Below are 20,273 nucleotides of genomic sequence, written 5' to 3'. Positions count from 1 at the left end.
ACCCTACAGGTTGATGTTTAATTAGATTTCATATAAAATTCTAGCTCAGGTTCTAGTGTGTGTGTATATATATATATATATATATATATATATATATATATATATATATATATATATACTATATATATACATATACATATATATATATACTATATATATATATATATATATATATATATATATATATATATATATATATATATATATATATATATATATATATATATCATAAGCTTTGAGCCTTAAAATTTTCCACTACTGATCTCAACACAGATATGTTAACTCTTTCTTCCTGTCCTTATATTACATAATTTTGGAATGTTTTTGCTGAAATGCAAAATTGATCAATCTTCAAAACCAAATGTATTTTTATAAATCTATTTTTAATTCCTCTCTTGCATGCGTGATTCCACAACATTTTTCTTTGCATTGACCCATAGGTTGGATTATGTAACTACAGTCATTCACTGTTCACCATCTTCAGATGAAGAAATGTGTAAATTATGTCCAAGTGTCTGCTGCACCTAGCTACCATCTCTAATAATTGTTGAACTCATTCATATATCCTTCCTTTTTATGTAGTAGTATCTTAAATTATCTATCCATTAGCCAAAAATCAACAAATATCTCCCGGCTAAAGAATTTTTCATAAATAAGTAACTGTGTGTGAAATATACATGTATTTTTTATTTGATCAAAAGAGAAAAAAGATTATATGGGTGAGACACCAAGCTCAGGAAAAACAGAATTCTAAGAAGATAATCCTTAGAGTGGTTTGAAAAATTTAATCTTGCACTGTCTAATATTTCATTAAGGTATATTCTGCTACAGCAGTTAATTATGTTTAAAGGTAAATTCTCTATCGTATGACGCAGAAAATTTGTTTTGAAATCAACTGAACAATGTTGGTAGTCTATCCTTGAATATAGTATAAAGCCTATAGTGGTCATTACAGTATCTCGTATTGTACTGCTTGGTAATGTGAAAGAGAACAGGAAAACAATATTATTATTCTGTAGAGCAATGGCTCATCACTTTTTTCATGTTTTTTTTGTAAAATGATCCGTAAACTCCTCAAAATATTACAGGTATGCAGTTCCAGAGTGATCATAAGCCAGTGGAGTTTCATAATGTAACTGAAAATTGCAGATGTATTAGTTTTTTCCATGTAGTGAAATAAACTCCTGTTGAGCAACTACATATGTTTTTAGGTATCTATAAATACATTGTTATTTAAATCATACTGAAGTTCACTGCTCACTCATTACTTGTAGAAGGTTAAATTGTGAAAGTGAGGTAAATCTGTTACTTATTAATAAATACCAGGAGGTCTAGTTTGTACATTGCATATGATTATTATTTGTAGTTTTATGTGCTCCTGGGACTCAGTGACTTCGTTTGAATTGATATTTTGTTCAAACATTCTTTAGAATGCATTAAGGTTTATATATTTATTTGGCTGTAAATTTCATTTGTTTTAAAGTGAAATGAACTTTTTCCCAAGCAATGACCAATCTTCAACCAAATAACCAGGAAACTGCGGGAGATGCCGCAACAGTATCATTTTTGTATTCATCAATTATGAGTACATCCTCTTCATCATGTATAGGATAATCATGTTACTGTTCAAGCTCACACCATGACTGTCTTTTCATTCTGCTTATGATGACCAATTTGTTTCTTGACTATGGCAATAATATCCGCGAGGCAATTCCTGGGTTTCATCTGATGTATTGCCAAAGTGGATAATTATGACCAGATACTCCTGTAATCCCATTGAGGTTTCATCTTGTTGCAATGTGTTTCAAATGCTACATTTATTTCCTCTCATCTTAACCTTCTTCTTATTAGATGAAAGGGCTCAACTTTCCTGGGTCTCACAACCCACGGTTCTGTCAGTTTGTCATTGATCGTAGTCGCCACTTGTTGAAACCGGTGAGCCTTATATTTTGCCTTGAGTAGCTTACAGAGTACATATTTTTAAATTGTGTTTTTGTCTTTCAGTTATTTTTGTTCGCCTTGCCCTTTAGTGGTCACGTTTTAAATTAGATGAGAATGCATTGTATCAAATATCACATTGTAGTTATAGAAATGTAGATGTGGCATGGCACAGGAGTAGGAGTTATAACATTTGCACTGACAGTGTTTTTAATCATGTAAGCAACAAAATTGCTTGCTTTTTTGATGTTTAATCATTTCTTTGCAGATTTTCCGATAGAAGTTTTTTTTTTAAATCTGTAGTTATGAATGGCAGTGTAGAACACCATGGTAAACAATAATTCATAATTTCAACTTCATTATTTTTAAATGCTGTGCTCTGCTACAAAAACCAGAAATGGATCTGAGCATATGAAGTTGTTTTTTAGGCATCTTATATTTTCATCCTTATTTCTGGATAACTGCTTTGTTTTAAGTAATTATCATAGTTTGCTTAAATGTCTGTTGCATTTGTAGAATTGTGAAATTAATAATAACTTGAACAAAAGTTTGTTTAGAAGAAGTATTCATTGTTACAACAAGATATCAAAATTAGAAGCTTGGTTTTGTGTGTTTTTCCATAAAAACCCTTGACACACTCATTTGAGCATATAAATTTTCATCTCTTTACAGGTATTGAAACACAAAGTTGATGGAATTAGAAGAATTAGTGCACATCCGTTGCTGCCACTGTGTAAGTATTTAATCATAAAAACGTTGAAATTTATGTCTTACATATTCTTGTATGTATGTAGTTGGTCTATGCTCAGTATATATAATGGATAAATGATTTTTTAATGCTTATGGATTTCATTGGAATTTTCCCTTATATGGTTTAGACACAACAAAAGGTATAAGTACGCATGGAAATTGCCCGGGGATTCTGGAAGTTAGAGCAGTTAGACAATATTATGGTTAAGCATAAATTTAGGAACACGTGTGTGATCACACGAACAATGTGATTAATTCATACAGTTCGCTGGAAGGGGATGTGGACTCAGACAATAATGAAGTAATAATGAAGTTTAGTCTCCTATTCAAAAAGTTAAAACAGGTAAGATGGTTTAGGAAATGGAATGTAGAAACACTAACCGGATTGACAAGAAGTATCAGCAGGCTAGTAAAAATCATGAGTGTTTTTCGTACATACCCTGAAATACTTGAAGGCTATGTACAGATATTCTTTCTGCATACAATTTAAATTGGTGATACCCTGTTGAGCTAGTTGATACACGTTGGAAATTTAACTCTGATGTGACATTAAATGAGCCCTATCACTAATGGCACGAAATAAAATATGCTTAAAAAGGCTAGCTCGACTTTATGGTATGCTTATTGATTATTATGAACAAAAACATATAGGGCTGCACTTTGGTGTGTAATATATTTGAAATAATTGGCATCTTAGGTAAAATAAATGTATATAGTATGAGTCATTAGGAGAAAAACCATTTACAAAAAGGAGGGATTTAGTTCTTGGTGCTCCAGAGTTACAAAGAAAATATTGGGAAAGAATTTAACAGTCTGGTCTGAAAAATTGTCTTTGAGGTACATAAATGGTAAATGTAGATGGATAATTTGGCTTGTAAATATGGATAGTGGTGGAACAAATAAGCTAGGTTAGGTTAGGTTACTGGGTAGTTTGAAAGTTTCTCAGAATCATCACCAGATATTAGTGCTAGCACAACAAGTTTTCTGCACAGTAATAGATAATTCTTTATGAGTAAATACGTAACGCATCAGTGCTCTGGGAAGAGATCTGTGGTGCAAACGCCTTTCTGTTGTTGTCTCCACATAGTGATTTGTGAAGATGGAAAACATTGAGATTCAAGCAGTGATTAAATACTTGGTAAAGAAAGGTATGAAAGCAAAGGAAATTCATGCTAACTTTCAGAACACTCTGGAGGACTCTGCTCCTTCATATTCAATTGCTGCCAAGTAGACAAGCTATTTGGAGTTTGGTCGGAACAGCTTAGATGATAATCAGTGTACTAGTCAGCCAAAATGTGCCACTACCCAAGATATTATTGTAAAAGTGCCTAAAATGGTCATGGGGATTGCAGACTGAAATGAAATTGCTGAAGCTGTAGGGACATCATCTGAATGGGTATATCACATTTTAACAGTGGAATTGGATATGAGAAAATTATCTGCAAGACTCTTGATGCCGGATCACATATGCATCAGAATGGAAATTTTCAAACAATGTTTGGCCCACTTTAATAGTAACCAACAATGCAACAATTTCAGAGGGTAAAAATCATTTGCCTTGACTGGCAAATGATTTTTACACTCTGAAATTGTTGCATTGAAATGCACATTAGTGGATGACACCGTTAAAAGTTACTGTTGCGGCATCTCCCGCAGTTTCTTTGGAAGTAACCACCAAGTTTTTCTGCACTGGTTCGTGACCATGGATGAAACATGGGTTTACTTCAATACCCTAGAAACAGAACAGCAGGGGATTGAGATGGTGCGGTGCCTATCGTACTGGCTTCCCGCCTAGAGGGCCCGAGTTTGAATCCCAGCGGCATCGAATATTTTTCAGTCATATCTCGATCCCTACTTGAGGTGCTTTAGGGTGGGCACTTTGAGTGAGTATGCTGTCCATTAGATGGGACGTTAAGCTGTGGACCCCTTGGCACCTTTTGTTAGGAGTAGGCTAATGCCAGCGCTGGGTTTCTTTCCACCCTCCATCCTTTCCTGTCCATCCCTAATGGTGCAAATGACCTTAGCTGTTGGTCGCCTCCTCTAAGTATTAGTACTGCTCCAACAGAACAGCAGTCAAAGCAATGAAAAACATGTTGATAAACCACCATCAAAGACAGCAAAGGCAATATGGCTGGCCAGAAAGGTGATGGCTTCAGTTTTCTGGGATGTGAAAGGGATTCTGCTGATAGGCTATCTTCCCACTGATCAAACAATTACTGAACAATACTATTCTAACTTCCTGGAACAACTACAGCAAAAGATACATGAAAAAAGACCAGGTTTGTGAAGGAAGGAAGTCATATTTCATCAAGATAATGCATGCCCACACTCAAGTGTCGTTGCCATGGCAAAAATTTGTTAACTAAGATACGAATTGTTACCACACCTGCCTTATTACCCTGATTTGGCATCATCAGGTTTCCATCTTTTCGTCAAGCTTAAAATTATCCTTGGTGGACGGAGATTTTCTTCAAACAAAGAACTAACAGCCAAAGTTGACAGGTATTTTGCAAACCTGAAGGAATCTAATTTTCAAGATGGGATCAAGGCATTGAAACATCGCTTGACCATGTTTGTTAGTGTTCAGGGAGATTACGTTGAAAGATAAAAGAGTTTCACTGAGGTAAGTCATTTATTTCTATTCAATTCTGAGAACTTTTGAAATAATCCTCGCATTTAATCACTGCTCGAATCTCAATTTTTCTGTCTTCACAAATCACTACACAGGAACAACAGTAGACTGGCATCCGCACCACAGATCTATTCCCAGAGTTAGTGTTACATGTTTACTCATTAAGGATTACCTATTACTCATATATGGGAAACGCGTTGCACTAGTGCTGAATTCTGGTAGTGATTCTTAGAATATTTTTAACTACCCTCATAGCAGTGTATATGATATTTGTAGCAGGTTTTTTCATCTGTAGCTCCAATTTCCTTCTAAGACCATGTGATGCATTTGATCATCTAGTGGCATTAAACAAATAATTTTTGCATTCATGAAGAATTTGAATGTGTAAATATATACTTTATATATTAATTCAATTTTATGTAAAAGTGGTGTTGTGTGTGATTTCTGTGATGTGAATGTTAAGAATATGGACAAGGCAATAATACCAGGGTCAAGTAGTCAAAGTGCTCAACCTGAGACTTTCCTAATCTCACGACCCCCTTGCTCCAAGCTTGCTTTGCTCCAAGCTTTTTGTTCATTGCCCAAGGATCCCCATTTCATTGGTAGCTACATCTTTCATATATTTTGAGACACAGTCTTCTAATTTTTTCCCGTTTTACAGATTTGACTGGTTCTCAAGATGGTTCTGTTCAAATGTGGGAGTGGGGGCACACACAACCAGTATCTACACCCCGTCCAGCTGGAACTTATGCCAAAGTCACAAGAGCTCGCTTTAGCCAACATGGCAATAAATTTGGCATTGCTGATGGCGATGGAAATGTTAGCCTTTGGCAAGTTGGTTTAGCATCCACGGTAGCTCGTCCATTTTTTGTGAGTATAATGATTCTTTTATTCTAAATCAAACCATAATTGATGCTTTGTTTGAAATGGGGTCACTTCTATGGGATAAACTAGTTCAGTTTTTCATAATCTTTGTGTTTGGTTTTTTTATTTCATGCATTCCTTGTTTTAGATGGCCTCTAATACAGTGTTGTGTTTGAGCTACGTGTGGCATGTTACATTATGTATTTCTTCAGCCATTATTCAGGCTTTTTTGTTTATCGTGCAAAAAAATTGAGCTGTACAATCAAAACCCTGCAAAATTGAATGAAGTACAGAAACAATGATCTGTTGCTAAGGGTATTAAAAAATGTAATTTATTTTGTCAATGTAACAGCAAAATAGTGATAGTTTGGAGGTTTATGATGCATGAATAATATTTATTGGTCTACCCAAATGCATATGTGTCATTCAAATGATACCATTTCACATTTTTTTAATGAAAAATATGCAAGGGAATCATTACAAAGTGTGTCATCATATTTTTTAGAATTAAGTGTGATGTTACGAGATGCATAGTCACAAAGCAATTAAATATTTTTGCAAAATTAAATTCATATTCATGGTTGAAGTTTATTTATGATCATAGTCTCCTTCAAAACTTGCCGTAAAAATCACAGTCAAACATTTCCCATGTCGAAAATGTTGAAAATTGTGGAAAGTTTGAAAGTTGGTAAGTGTTAAAGTTGAATAAAAGCAAATTGTTGGCAGAACGTGAGTAAAGGTCATGTGTGGTGGGGAAGTATAAATCCCTGGGGTAACAAAATGACCGCATCATGTATGCACGGAATATCATTAATTGTGACAGTAATAGTTTTTATCCCAAATGTGTATATGTATTTTTAGTTTTTTTTTTTTAATAATTTTTCATGCTGTTTCCACATTTTAAATGTATTCATTTATATCTATTTCCAGACATACCAATGCCACAATAAGTTGACAAGTGACTTTGTGTTCATGGGATCATGTAGTTTACTGGCTACTGCTGGACACAGTTCAGAGAGCAAAAATGTGGCTCTGTGGGATACACTATTACCACAGAAGAAGGCTCTCATAACAGGTACATTTCTCATCAACTGGAAAGCAATTAACTCCTTACTTATCTTGGTTTTGGTTAAAAAATGTCTTAGTCCTTAGAATGACCTTACAACATTGCGTACTCTTATTCTTGCTTAGTTGATGATATTTTTTTAAAATGTATGCTTTATTGAGGGAAACGTCAAATGAAACAGAATTTCTAATTATGTGCTTGCTTGTGCATCTGATAATAAACTTTTTTCTTCAAACCATTTTTTTTACATATAATATAACTTTTATTAACCGCTGGCTCAATACATAAAAACCTCAATATTTAAATCCCTTTTAAATCAAAACATCATGTGATTCAAAGCTAATAGCAGTTACCTGTCATAAGTCTAGAACTTGCCATGCTTTTTGGTATGGATGAATGAAAAATGTCTCCTTTGAAACTATGGCCTGGTGTCACAACTCATATATTCATGATTGTTATCAAAATATTTCCCCAAAGAGATAGTTTGTCATTAAGAATTTACATATTGCAAAATTTCAAGAATGCTTAATAAGGATTTATTGATAAATTCTTCTGTGCACTGTTTATCTTATAGAAACCTCAATTTCCTCCATAAGTATCAAATATGATGTGATGGAAGCAGTGACTTAACATTGAATTGCTGGACCTATAACAATTTTTTAAATTCTTCTGGGGTGTAATGTTATCCATTGGTTAACGTAATGAAGGGCTAAGAAGCTCAAAGTGGGCTCGTAACTAGATCAATGCTAGTCATCACTTGCCATCTTTGTGCCAGTATTTTATTGTCTCTTTATTGGTTGTGTGTGGTCAGTATATTAGGCAAACAAAGGAGAAATCAAGGTTATCTGAGTTTAGGCTTCTGTATGAACACTGATATCAGAGAGAAAGAGAGAGTGAAAAGTGGGGACAGAGTTGGAATCTTGTAAACATTGAAACTGTTTACAATATTAATTGCACATGGGCATCTCAATGCCCTTTTAAGCCACTGTCAAAACGCTTTCATTCTGTCATAAAATTGTTGCTGTTGCACTAATTAGTAAATTCCTTTTTCTGGTGTAATAATAATGAAACCAGAAGGTGTCATGTAAAACATAGACATGACTCTAATAACCATTCCTAAGTTATAAGTAAAGCGAAAATCAGCTGATTAGTAATTATATCCAGCAATCATTTAATTGAATTATTTTGGTAGGGTGCACTTTGTTAATGAATTTATTTATTTTCAGCATTTTCCTGTCATGAGCAAGGCTCGTCAAGCGTGGTGTATGCACCCCAACATCAACTGTTAATTTCTGCTGGCAAAAAAGGTGATATTAGTGTGGTGGATGTGAGGCAACGGCAGTTAAAGCATCGTTTCCAAGCACATGAGTCTCCAATCAAATGTTTAGCCATTGACCCTTCAGAGGAATTCTTTGTGACTGGTGCAGCAGATGGAGATATTAAGGTATTATCATTATCAGTAGTCTATCATCTTATGGTAGGTTTTTGAAGGACCTACACTTTACTGTGTTTGTAAGCCCCATAGTACACAATGCCTTGCCTCATTCTTTAATTTTGCATACTTTCTACCTCCTTTTATGCCATTCAGCATGCTCTCATTTTTCTTTAAAATGCCATTCTTTTCCTCTTTTGTCAAACATTCTCCCTGTTGTCATTATCTTCAGCATCCCATTGCCTCTCAGCCTCTCCTGCATCTCTGCCATCCTGTTGTTTATGAAATTCTCCCAATGCCCATCTGTTTTCCTATATCATGCCTTGAACTTCATTGTTGGTTTTCGTGAAAGAAGCTAACTTTCTCATAAATGATTTTCCGTATGTTATATCAAAAGCAAAAGTTATATATGTAAAACTGCACCCACATATTTTTAATCCATTTAAAAGATCTGAAATCTGGATTAAAATATTCCTGAGTTGAAAATAGTTATACTTAACATCAACATGGTTGTGAATCTGGAGCCTTAGTGCTAAAATTAATTTTAAAACCAGGAAATATCTCTGAAAATTAAAATTTCAACGATTGAATTAATCAGTTGAAACTGAAAAATTAGTTACATTTATTAATGGTGATGATAAATCTAACTTTTCCAATCACTTGCGTGAAAACAAACACTTTAGTAATTTTAATACTGTGATGTCACATTTTATGAAAAAAGGGCATGTGAGGATTTCTTTGAACAATTTGAAAGTGTGAATAGCTGGGCTGTTGTTTTACTTGGTAATGACAGTCTGTTCTCTTCCCTTTCTCCCCTCCTGAATAATTGCCTGTCTCATGATCAGCCAACCTCCCAAGTTGTGGGAAAGTGATTTACATATTTGTGTTTACTTGTTCTTTCTTTCTGCTCTAAGAGAATGAGTTCACATCAAGGCTAGTCTATCTAATTGGTATTCTGTACTGTATCTTTCCACTCTGCACCAGCGAAGAACCCAGACCCCCCATCCTAATACCTATAGGTGTACTGTGTTTGATAGCACATAAGATGAAACCTCTTTTCAGTAGGGCTCTTTCAAAAAAAAAGTTGTAACAGTCCGCATGAAAGCTTATGAGGAAGTTTATGATCACAACATGGAGATGGCAGCACTCTCCAACAAAGGTTGGGGAATGTGTTTGTGCAATTGTTGAAAGGTACTCTCCAAACTTTCAGCCATATTGGGCATCGGTTTTTGTTTGAAAATCAGTTGAGTGAGTCGCAAAGGTTTTTTTGTGAGGTCTGTTAAAAAAGTTCCTAAACTTTTTGAATATTGTGCCTCAAGTTGGTTATTTTTTAATCCAGTTGGAGGTGTTGTGATTGCAGAAACTTTATGAGTTACGGCCTAAAACCAATTTGTTCATATCTTGTTTCTTTATTTGTTATGGCCGTTTTTGTGAAGGGGTGTTAGTGAAGTGCGGCAAAGAGTCAGATCCACTGAAATGAGCTCTTTGAAAGTGCTGTGTTGTTCTGTGAAATTCAGTGTGAAACTCTGCAAATCATTGATGAAAACTTATGAGTTGATTACCATTGCTTATGGTGAGGATGCTATGAAACGTACCGTGTATTATTAGTGGTTTACCCTGTTGAAAAAGGGTTGGCAATCAGTGGAAGATGATAAGCATTCCAGAAGACTGTCAAAGTGTATGATGACCCCTCACTTCAAGAAAGTGAACAATCTTGTTGGTGCAAATCAATTTTTAACTGTCTGGGAACTTGCAGAAGAGTTTTTCGTCTCAGTTGGTTTGTGCTATGAAATCCTGGCTGAAAAATAAAGGATGCCTGGAGTCACTGCCAGATTCATGCCTCACCTGATTGCAACAGACCAAAAATATCAAGTTTGTCTGTTGGGAACTGTTTGGTCGAGCGGAAGAGGATGAAACTGCCTTGTCCAGAATGATAACAAGTGATGAGTCCTGGGTTTATTTTAATGAGATCGAAATAAAGTTGCAATCTTCATAATGGATTAGTGAAACATCCCCCTGCCCCAAAAAAGCTCGACAAGTTTGCTCAAATGTCAAGTTGAAGGTTTTTTTCAATGCAAAATGGGTTGTGCATCGTGAATACCTATCTAAAGGCCAGATAGTCCATATGGAGTGCTTCCAGGGGGTTATGAAACATGTAAGAAGCAAAAATGGTCTGAACTTGGGAGGAATGATGAGTGGTTTTTTCACTACGACAACTTGCCAACTCATTCGTCTCGCAAAACTACTGTGAGTTTTTAGCCAAAAACAAGACCAATGTGCTTCCCCCTCCCACCCTACTCCCCAGACCTGGCCCCATGTGCCTTCCAGTTTCCCAAACCAAAAACCTTGCTTAAAGGAAAAAGATTTGCCACCGTTCCAAAGAGAGAGAAAAATTTGAAAGCTTATGAGCATTCTGGAACTAGTGTTCCAGGACTATTTCCAAAAGTGGAAACATCTTTGGATAAGTGTATATGTTGGGGAGGAAACCACTTTGAAGGGACCCTGACTAATAATTTGTGTGTGAAGTATTTTTTTTATAATAAAGTTCATGAACTTCTTGAACAGACCTCATAAATAGAAAAAAATTGTATGTTGAGCTGTCATTAAATATTTGTTTGGAAAGGCAATATGCCTATACAAATCACAGACAAGTTGGATGCTGTGTATGGGGATTCTGTAGCAACATTCACAGCCATGAAATTTTGGGCAGCTGCATTTAAATGTGGCCATACCAGCTTAGCTGATTATGAGCATTCAGGCTGAACTGTGACAACCACTGATAACATCAAAAAAGTTCACCAAATGATCCTGGACAACCGTCAATTTTAGGTTAGAGAGATAAGAGGCTATGGGCATATACTATATGCGTAAACTATCTGCACTTTGGGTGAACCATAAATGCATTTGGATGAACATTTCCAAGGCCCTGTTGGGCATGGTAGAAGTAATGGATGGATAAGAGTGAACCTGTTCTGCAAAGGTGGAGACAGTTCCATCAGCCAGGAAGGTGATGACAACTGTTTTTGCGATAGTCACAGAATTGTGTTCATCAATTATCTTCAAACACGTATAGTAATAATGGGAGAGTACTACTCATCATTACTTGACAAGCTGAAGGGAGATATTGCAAAAAAATGACTGATTTCAAAGAAGAAGAAGAAGAAAGTGTTTTTCCATCAGGACACCTGCTCACACTTTGGTGGTCTCCATGCCTAAATTCACGAATCGCAATTTGAATTGGTTGACCATTTACCATATTCACCAAGTCTGGTCCTCAGTGACTTTTCCTTTTCTCCTAACCTTAAAGTTTCTCTTGGGGGACAGAGATTTTCATTGGACAAGGAGGTTATTGCACGAATATTTTGTGGGGAAAGATGTCAACTACCATTTGGAATGGCTGATAAAGTTAAGAACATTGCTGAAAAAAGTGAATCTGCTTTAAAGGAGACTACATATAATGCCTTGATAATTGCAGAAATTGTCAAAACTATGGTCAGTTAAGTATAAGAAGTGTGGAAATTTACCTAGTGACTGAAATTATGAACTATTATTTTTGATAGTGTGGTTCTTGATAAGGGTTGAGTGATTAGTCACTTTCTTCCACTTAAAATTCAAATTAGCGCAGAAATAGGTTAACACCATTATAAGAGTGCTGTACCATTCTGAATTCTGCAGCTAAGCCAACCAAACTGTTTCTTTCCTCAGGTCTGGGGCCTTAGCGTTCATCATGCATTCTACTCATTTCCTGGGGAGCATGCACGTTCTAGCTTCTTCAAAAACATAGGACAAGGTGTTACACAGCTACATGTTGATTCCGCTGCCCGTTTATTTTCATGTGGTGCTGATGGATCAATGAAAGTCAGACGACTACCTGACCGTGACTTCCCTTCCATTGTTCAATCACTCTATTAAGGTTTGAAATCAAAATTGTTGATTCAAGTTTAAGGCAGGAAAACATAAACTCAATGACATTTTTACATTCTTTCTCTCTCTCTATCTCTCTCTCTCACATTCCTTTTTCATGGACCTTTGTTTCAAAGTTGTGGCTCTCATGATAAGGAGTGTGTTTTGAATGTCAAAAGCAAATTTATTTTATTGAATAATTAGTAGGGTGCTTTTCCTCCTTTCTGGGTGTAAAATCATATTGAAAGCCAGTTTTAAGGCTCGAAATGTGTGAATTTCTTAAAATCAGGACGTTCATTGCTGCAGTTGCCCACCGAACCAAATTGCCTTGATTGCACATTGTTATATTGAGCCTGTGAAATTGTGTCAAAGGAGTGTCAAAGAGTTTTTGAGTATAGATAATTTTGTTTAATTTTTATTTCTAGTATGATCCATTGCGTTTATACAAATTGATGTGGTGTGATCAACTAAATAATTATTTTACAGAAATGGCTTATCTGTTTAGTGACTATTTAACTGCAAACAGTGAAATCATAATTTCATTTGTATGTTGATGGCATAAAAAGTTTCTTTTCTTCATGCCTTTTCTCAAGAGTTTTAATTATAACTTGCAAAGTTATATGAATTCACAGCATAGTAAATTTGACTGATGTTTTTTTTTTCAATTTTTTTTTTGATAATATATTTGAGATAATCCATTTTTGGTGTATGTGGTGACTTCACAACAGAAAATAATTAATCCCAATTGACTGTATGTTAGGATAACAATTATTTATTCAATGTGACATTTAATTCATTTAAAGTCTCTCCAAATTTATGCACCCGTACAGTTATGTGATTTTCAGCATAACCATGTACTTTTGTCATTCAAGTCAAAATGATGAATCAAACTTTTAAAACGTCTCTCATTGTGCTGTGAAAATTTTATCTGGAGTGCACTTCTTGTGGAAGTTGCACATACATTTTCCTGATCATCAATTTCTAGTCTTGAAGTCAGCTGTACTTTGTGTAATATATTCTTGCAAATTAAAACCACAGCAAGTTAGCTCAGTTGATCTGGCCATGAGGTTATAAAACATTATAAATATCATCTTAAGCAGTGCTCTTGCATGTTGAATTAACATTCCAGTCATGCTTGTGGTAAAAGAAATCAGCTGTAATGATGTGTTAAATCTAAGGCTGTGTTTGCTCTAAATGATTTGTTTGTACCTTGTAATCATTCCTGATCATGTTTTCAGCATTTTTGTCTTTTTTGAGTGTAGCCTTACAATGTTCTACATTATGAAGAGCCCAATAGCCACCTTTTACTTCTTGAAAATGACTCAGAAAATGAGTTAGTTCAATTCAAAATTAGGTGTCACAAATCATTTATGTTGATAAATCCCAAGTTGTTTCAATTTATTTTAAAAATATTATTTATTGTTGAAGATGTTTAAGATTTTATTTTCTGTTGCAATAATTTATATAAATGGCAGAAGGTTGATACATAAATTGTACATTAGTTTGTATATATATTTTCACATCCTAAAGTGTATTATAGTGATTTGATATCCTGTATTAATTTGAAATGTATATGTATATTAATGCTGTGATTTATTTCTTGATGACTGTACCGCAATATGTACCTCAACTTGAATTGGATCAGGGTTAGTAGCAATCAGTGGTGGTATAAATATTAATATAATGTTTGGCAGCATTCCTAAAGTGCTAAAATAATATATCTCCAATAAGAAATGTTAAAACTCTTCCTTGTTGGTGTAGACTTGATGTGAAAGTGCTCAGTCACTATCTGTATACATTACATTTGTTAATATATCAATTGTATATAACCAATAATCCCCTTCTCCAGACAATATATGAGTGTACAATGGTGCAAAATACTGAATGCATACTACCGAATGTGTATTTTATGTTGTAAATTACATTGGTCGCTATATTCTGAAATGATCAGTGTGTTCAATAAGTCTCTAAACATGTTGTTGTAGCATAGAAATGTTGGAAGAATGGTTGATTTGTATGTATAGTAACACAGTAAACTAAGCAAATGCAATACATATGAATTGTAATCAAAACTCAATGATGGATATTTTTGCGGAGTAATCAGTATATGTTTTAAATTATAGTATGTTAAATAGTGCCTTGGTAGTAATTTTTTGCTATTATTTGACAAAATATTAACTTATTGGTGTAAAAAAATTCCTATATTTTCAGAAATTTGAAAGATTTAGGTCTTCAGTATGGTTTTAATTGTCCTTTGAGATTGAAGCACCATTATTAACATCACTCTCATTTCCTAATTGGAAGTCGTGGCAGTGCTTACATTTGATTCCCAATGTCTAGTATGTGAAATGTATAAGAGCAAGCGTGTTGCGCTGGGAGTACTTAGGCTTGATTCTGGTTAGTACCTGGAAATTTAAGGTATCATGCCCCTATTGTAAATGAGTGCATTAAGGAAAAGCATATTAAATACTATGAAAAGATCATTTTATAATAATTTATATCTCATCAGTTATTTTTTCATCAGATTATTCTGTGTGCTCTGTTGCAATCATATTTTTTTATCTGAACTACATATGTGTAGGCTTTTCATGAGTTCTTGAATAGGACAGATTCATTGCAATGTTATATGCTGGCATTCATTAAATCTTTCACTATGCACTACAGACAATATTAAGCTCCTGTAGATGAGTTCATATTACACTGTCCATTTTATTCATTATGGTTTCTGCTTTCAGGCTGAATGGTAGTATTATAATTATACATATGGAACTCAAAAATGCCAAATTTTTGGTCTCATTGTTGATGATATGAGAAAATCTTTTAACCACCCCTTGTTTGAATAGAAAATCATCACTATTTGTGTTCAAATAGTACTGCATTTAACAGCTACAGTTTAGGTGATGATAATACTTGAATTGGTTGGAGAAAAATCTTTTAAATATGTATGGCTTCAGTTATACATTTTGAGATACCCAGAAATAATCAAGAGTTGAAAGAGATATGTATGAAACATTAATGATTCTTTATCATTTAATACCAAAATAGTATTTGGCAAATTTTTTCATAGTTTTCTTCTTTTTCAATGCATAGCTCTAAACAATAGCTCAGAATAATATCCATTTTCAAAGTACAGCAATTAATCTTGCATTCGAATTATTTTCTTGTTGTACTTACAGTTGATTTATTGCACCAAATATATATTTTGTTATGAATCTGGTTATATATTTAGGGTTTTTAAAGCTTAAAACATATTAAACAGTAATGGGTGATTCTTTTTATGGTCATTATTTATTCAGTCCATGTGGCTATGTTATTTTCCACCTTATGCTTAAAAATCTTCGACTTTTTTTGTAGGATACTAGATCTCCTGCGCACAATATTTCTATTATGTTAATATTGAATGACTACTTATTTTGGTTATAATACTTCAAACAGCATTTTAATCTGGTTAGTATACCCTTGTGGTGAAAATGTGTATTGTCTTGAGAGTATGTACTTAACAAGCTAATTTGGGGCAGAATTGGCTGCAGAAGCGTTCTGCTTATAAAATTTGGATTCATCTAAACCACGCATAACGCCATAGTGAATTAAATGCCTTCTTATATTTATATACTGGTGATTATATTGAGCTGCGTTAAAAGTCAAAATATCAACTGCTTGTTAGTGCCATGTTTTTTCTTTTGTTATGTACATTGTGATTCTTTTGCATAATTTTAATTGTTTTAGACTTGTGAATCAACATTGAGACATCACATAACAAAGAATTGTTTTATTTGCATTACAAGATTGCTCCCAAGTATTAAAAAGTCCGTTGCCATGTGAAAATGCTGACTTGCATAGCATGTTGACAATAAAAATGTTAATGGGAAGAGGCCGATTAAATATTGTTATGTAATCCAATGAATTTTTATGCAATGAATAGTCTGATATTGTATCAAATATAACGTTGGTCAAATGATGTTGGAATCCTTCATGTATTTTACATTTTTGTCAGTCTTTTAGTGCTGTTGAAGGTTTACTTTATTTTAAGCCTGTGAGATATTTCTGTTATATTCATCATTTAAATAAAGCTTTAAATAAACTTATTTGAGGTAATTAAAATATTCATATATCTATGAGGTTAATTTTTAAATTGAGGTTAATTTTGCATTGAATTACTATATACTTACATTTAATGCTATGTAATTGAATTTTTTCAAGATTTTTTGACAGTGCATATAAGTATTTTTTAGGCATGATGATGAATGTTGAGGGTTTTGTTGATTTCTTTGATTAGATAAATCAATTACCCAAAAAATTACCATTAAAGAGTCATATTTTGATGTAGGTGGTCTAAGGTTATCTCAAGTTAGTTTAAAAAATGTGCACATTTCATTGCTTCTTGATTATTTCAGTTTGTTGAGTGAAAAGGCAGTTTTAAGAGCATAAAAATAATGTTTGTAAATATGTCATTTTTTTCATTCTTAAAGGATAATATTTTTTACCATTTTGGAAGAGATCATGTTTTGAAAGGTTTACTTGAAAGTGAGATACAATATTATCCAACTTATGAAACTGGATTGGATTGTGGCAGAACATCCTCGGTAAAATTCATGGAATATGATGTTTTGTGCTGATTGTGAAATAAAGTATTATCAGTGCTAATTTTGTGAACAAGTTATAATCACCCTTTTCAGTAATCATTGGTATTTAAACTCTCTAATCCCTGATAGTTGATACACATTTATGTGCTTTATAAGTATGTATCTGTAGTTGTGGAACAGAATAAGGGTATGCACCTGGAAAGATTGTACTCTTTGTTTCTTAATTGGAATGTTCACAATGTTACCTAATTAAAATAGCCAATTTTCTTCTCATTCAATAGACTAGTAAAAATAAATGTTTTGCATGCCTATACTTTTGCATACATATTAATCTTTTCATTTAAAACTGAATAATACCAGACCTACGGATGCCTTTTAAAGTAGCATGGGAATTGAGAAATTAAGTATTGTAGCTATAATTATAAGTAGTATATTGAAGTATTCTGAGTTATTGTATTTTCATAATTGGCTATGAAGAATTAATTTCCTCCTAAAACTTTCATTGAATTCTTTTGTCCATGGAGGTACCAACAAGTCCCTAAGCATGATGCAGAATGTCAATATAACAACTTTTATGGTTTATTGAAAGGTAATACATGTAACTATGCAAGTATAGTACTTTAAAATGTTTACAGAATGGGCAATCATTTTAAATTTGTAAAGAGAGTGTTTAAATTCCTGCAAAAATGTAATGTGTTCAGCCAACTCTGCAAATTAACTTGCTGGAAATATTTTGCTCAAAAATATTAACAGGATATTTTCTGGTATGAATTAGTGGCAATACTAGATCAAATTGATGTAACACACTTCCTGTCCTGAGGAATTCATTATTTGAAGAGACTTTTATTAAGTAGTATTTTAAAAGAAAGATCATTGCAGGTGGATACATTTTCACTGAAGTTAGATAAGTTCATCCCATTACAAAGTGGTAGCCTATTAGGACAGTTTTCCCCTATGATATGAGTAAAACTATAAATACTTAATTTCATTCATGTATCAGGTTAAGGGAAATGTTACACAAAAATGAAGTAGCCTAAAATTAATCATCAAGTGAATGAAGATTAAGGCAATGCAATCAGTGTACAGATTTTTTTTTAATTCAAAAGAAACTGAAAATTGAAAAACACACCTACTGAAAATGTATACCAATATGAACATGAAATCAAAAGAATATTTTGGCTTGGATTTTAATTGTCTGACTGAACTTTATTTATTACAAGATTACTCTTGTCTCTGGGTCTTGGTCTTGTGTGAACCCATATCAGAAGTATTTATTATAAGTATGAAAGCATAATATAGATAGTTGTATGGCATTAATTTCAATTTGAAATTGCTTCTAAGTGATTATTCAAAACAGCTGTGTGCATTCCAATGAAGCAGAGGGATGGACATAAGAGGCCAGATATGTAAAAAGTATAGGAAGAGAATGTTATGAAAAATGAAGAGAATAACCAGAATATTAAATGATTTATATGTTTAAACATCTTATATAGGGATGATTTACATATAGCCTGTGTTGCCGTTGTTTTTCATGTATTTAATTTCACAAGGGAACTTTGTCATTGATGGAATAAACTTTTGGAAACACGCTATGAGAATGGTGGTGAATTTTTGAAATTGTAGAAGTTTTAATGGAGCAAATCACGAGTACCTAGCAGTAGTAAATTGCTTCCCACCCTTAGCATTTGGGTTTGAGTCCTGGCAGTGCTGTATGTTTTTATTGATCCCTACGTGATTGTTGTTTGATGGGCACCTAAAGTGTGTACTCCCTCACCAGTACTACTCCATCCATCAGATGAGATATGCAATCATTGACCTGTTGGAACATTACAGTAAAGTAGAGTAATGCCAAATTCAGATTAATCTGCACATTTCCTCAGTTCTTTCGATCTGTATCTAGTTGCGCTTCTACTCTAAACGGCACTAATGACCTCGAATGTTGGTCACATTCTGTAATAGTACCTCCTTACACAAGTATCAGTTGTACCTTCAATGCATACAGATTCATAAGGAACAAGTTTTATCAGTTACTTATATACTGAATTTGAAGGTGATCTCATATGCCTTACCAAACTCAAAACAAATCTGCCTTATTGTTTACATTGCGCATGTATGTGTTTGTCATGTAGGTACTTAAATAATACTGTATGTTTTGGAGGACTATTGTTGGTGAATTTTTGAGTGTGTTATTACTGAAAATTTCTCAAATATCTTAAGGATTTTTTCTAGTAATACTGCTTGGAAATTGTTTGCAAGCATAATTTAGGCAAAAAGTATCATAAGTGGGTGTCAAATGTCCATACTGTGCATAAAGTTGCAATAAACCTTGTTTTAATAGTTTTCAATTGAATTTCATAAAAAATTCCATGCATTAAGTTCTTAATATTAGATACGATAAGATACTCTATGTTTATATTGATCAAACATGTCAATTTGAGGCCAGAAAAGGTTGCACCTCTTAAGGATTTTTATTTTTAAACATATAGTTATCTGGGTACACAAGATATAGCTTTGAAACAAAAAATTCATTGCTAATTACTGCTGTATAGAATTTAAGAAAATAACATTGCAAGCATTGCCATTATTTCTCATACGATAATCCAAGAAGTGTTTTAATGCAATGAACATTGTCCAGGCCATCTTTCTTGTCAGTATTTCTTGCATTTTCTATTAATTGTCGTTAGCCATTCTTTTATTTTAAAAGTATCTGTAACTCACTTCTCTTTTCAATGATAGATTTTGTGTGTTAATTTTTAAGGTTTATTATCACTGTAATGGATAAGAAAAATTCATCATGCATGAGTGCATTGGAAGGTAAAAAAAATTCATTCCACACCTCATAAAAACAGTTCCAAAATTCTCTGTCAGATAGCAAGAATTATTAGAAATCAGTATTAGAAAAATAATTATCTTTCTTTGTGGAACTAATTACAATGGTCATAGATGTCGTATTAAATTGAATGTTGATAATATGAGTACTATCGAGAGGAATATAGAATAAAATCAGGAAGTATTTCCCTGTTTCGTGGATTTCAAAAAAGCGCTTGATAGAGTGAATTTGGAAAAACTAATGAGTATATTGAAGAAAATAGGAATAGATTGGAG

At 33.5% G+C, this 20,273-nt stretch overlaps 1 protein-coding gene across 4 annotated transcripts in view; it reads left to right on the top strand.

The window, feature by feature from the left end:
• Positions 1–19,470, top strand: part of Rbcn-3A (rabconnectin-3 alpha) — a 106,042-nt gene extending 86,572 nt beyond the window's left edge. For 3 of the 4 annotated variants that reach the window (XM_071593579.1, XM_071593577.1, XM_071593576.1), the window contains exons 50-55: positions 1,852–1,935; positions 2,611–2,671; positions 5,982–6,190; positions 7,115–7,259; positions 8,477–8,694; positions 12,388–19,470. In XM_071593579.1, coding sequence (XP_071449680.1) covers positions 1,852–1,935; positions 2,611–2,671; positions 5,982–6,190; positions 7,115–7,259; positions 8,477–8,694; positions 12,388–12,594 — 924 coding nt within the window. In that variant the 3' untranslated portion in view covers positions 12,595–19,470. The remainder of the gene's footprint in view (positions 1–1,851; positions 1,936–2,610; positions 2,672–5,981; positions 6,191–7,114; positions 7,260–8,476; positions 8,695–12,387) is intronic. The other variant, XM_071593578.1, reaches the window with a different exon arrangement.
• Positions 19,471–20,273: the final 803 nt, after the last annotated feature.

Source organism: Hetaerina americana, unplaced genomic scaffold (genome assembly GCF_022747635.1).
Source record: "Hetaerina americana unplaced genomic scaffold, ioHetAmer1.1.p SCAF_6, whole genome shotgun sequence".
Classification (NCBI taxonomy): domain Eukaryota; kingdom Metazoa; phylum Arthropoda; class Insecta; order Odonata; family Calopterygidae; genus Hetaerina; species Hetaerina americana.
This window is presented reverse-complemented; position numbering and strand designations above follow the sequence as displayed.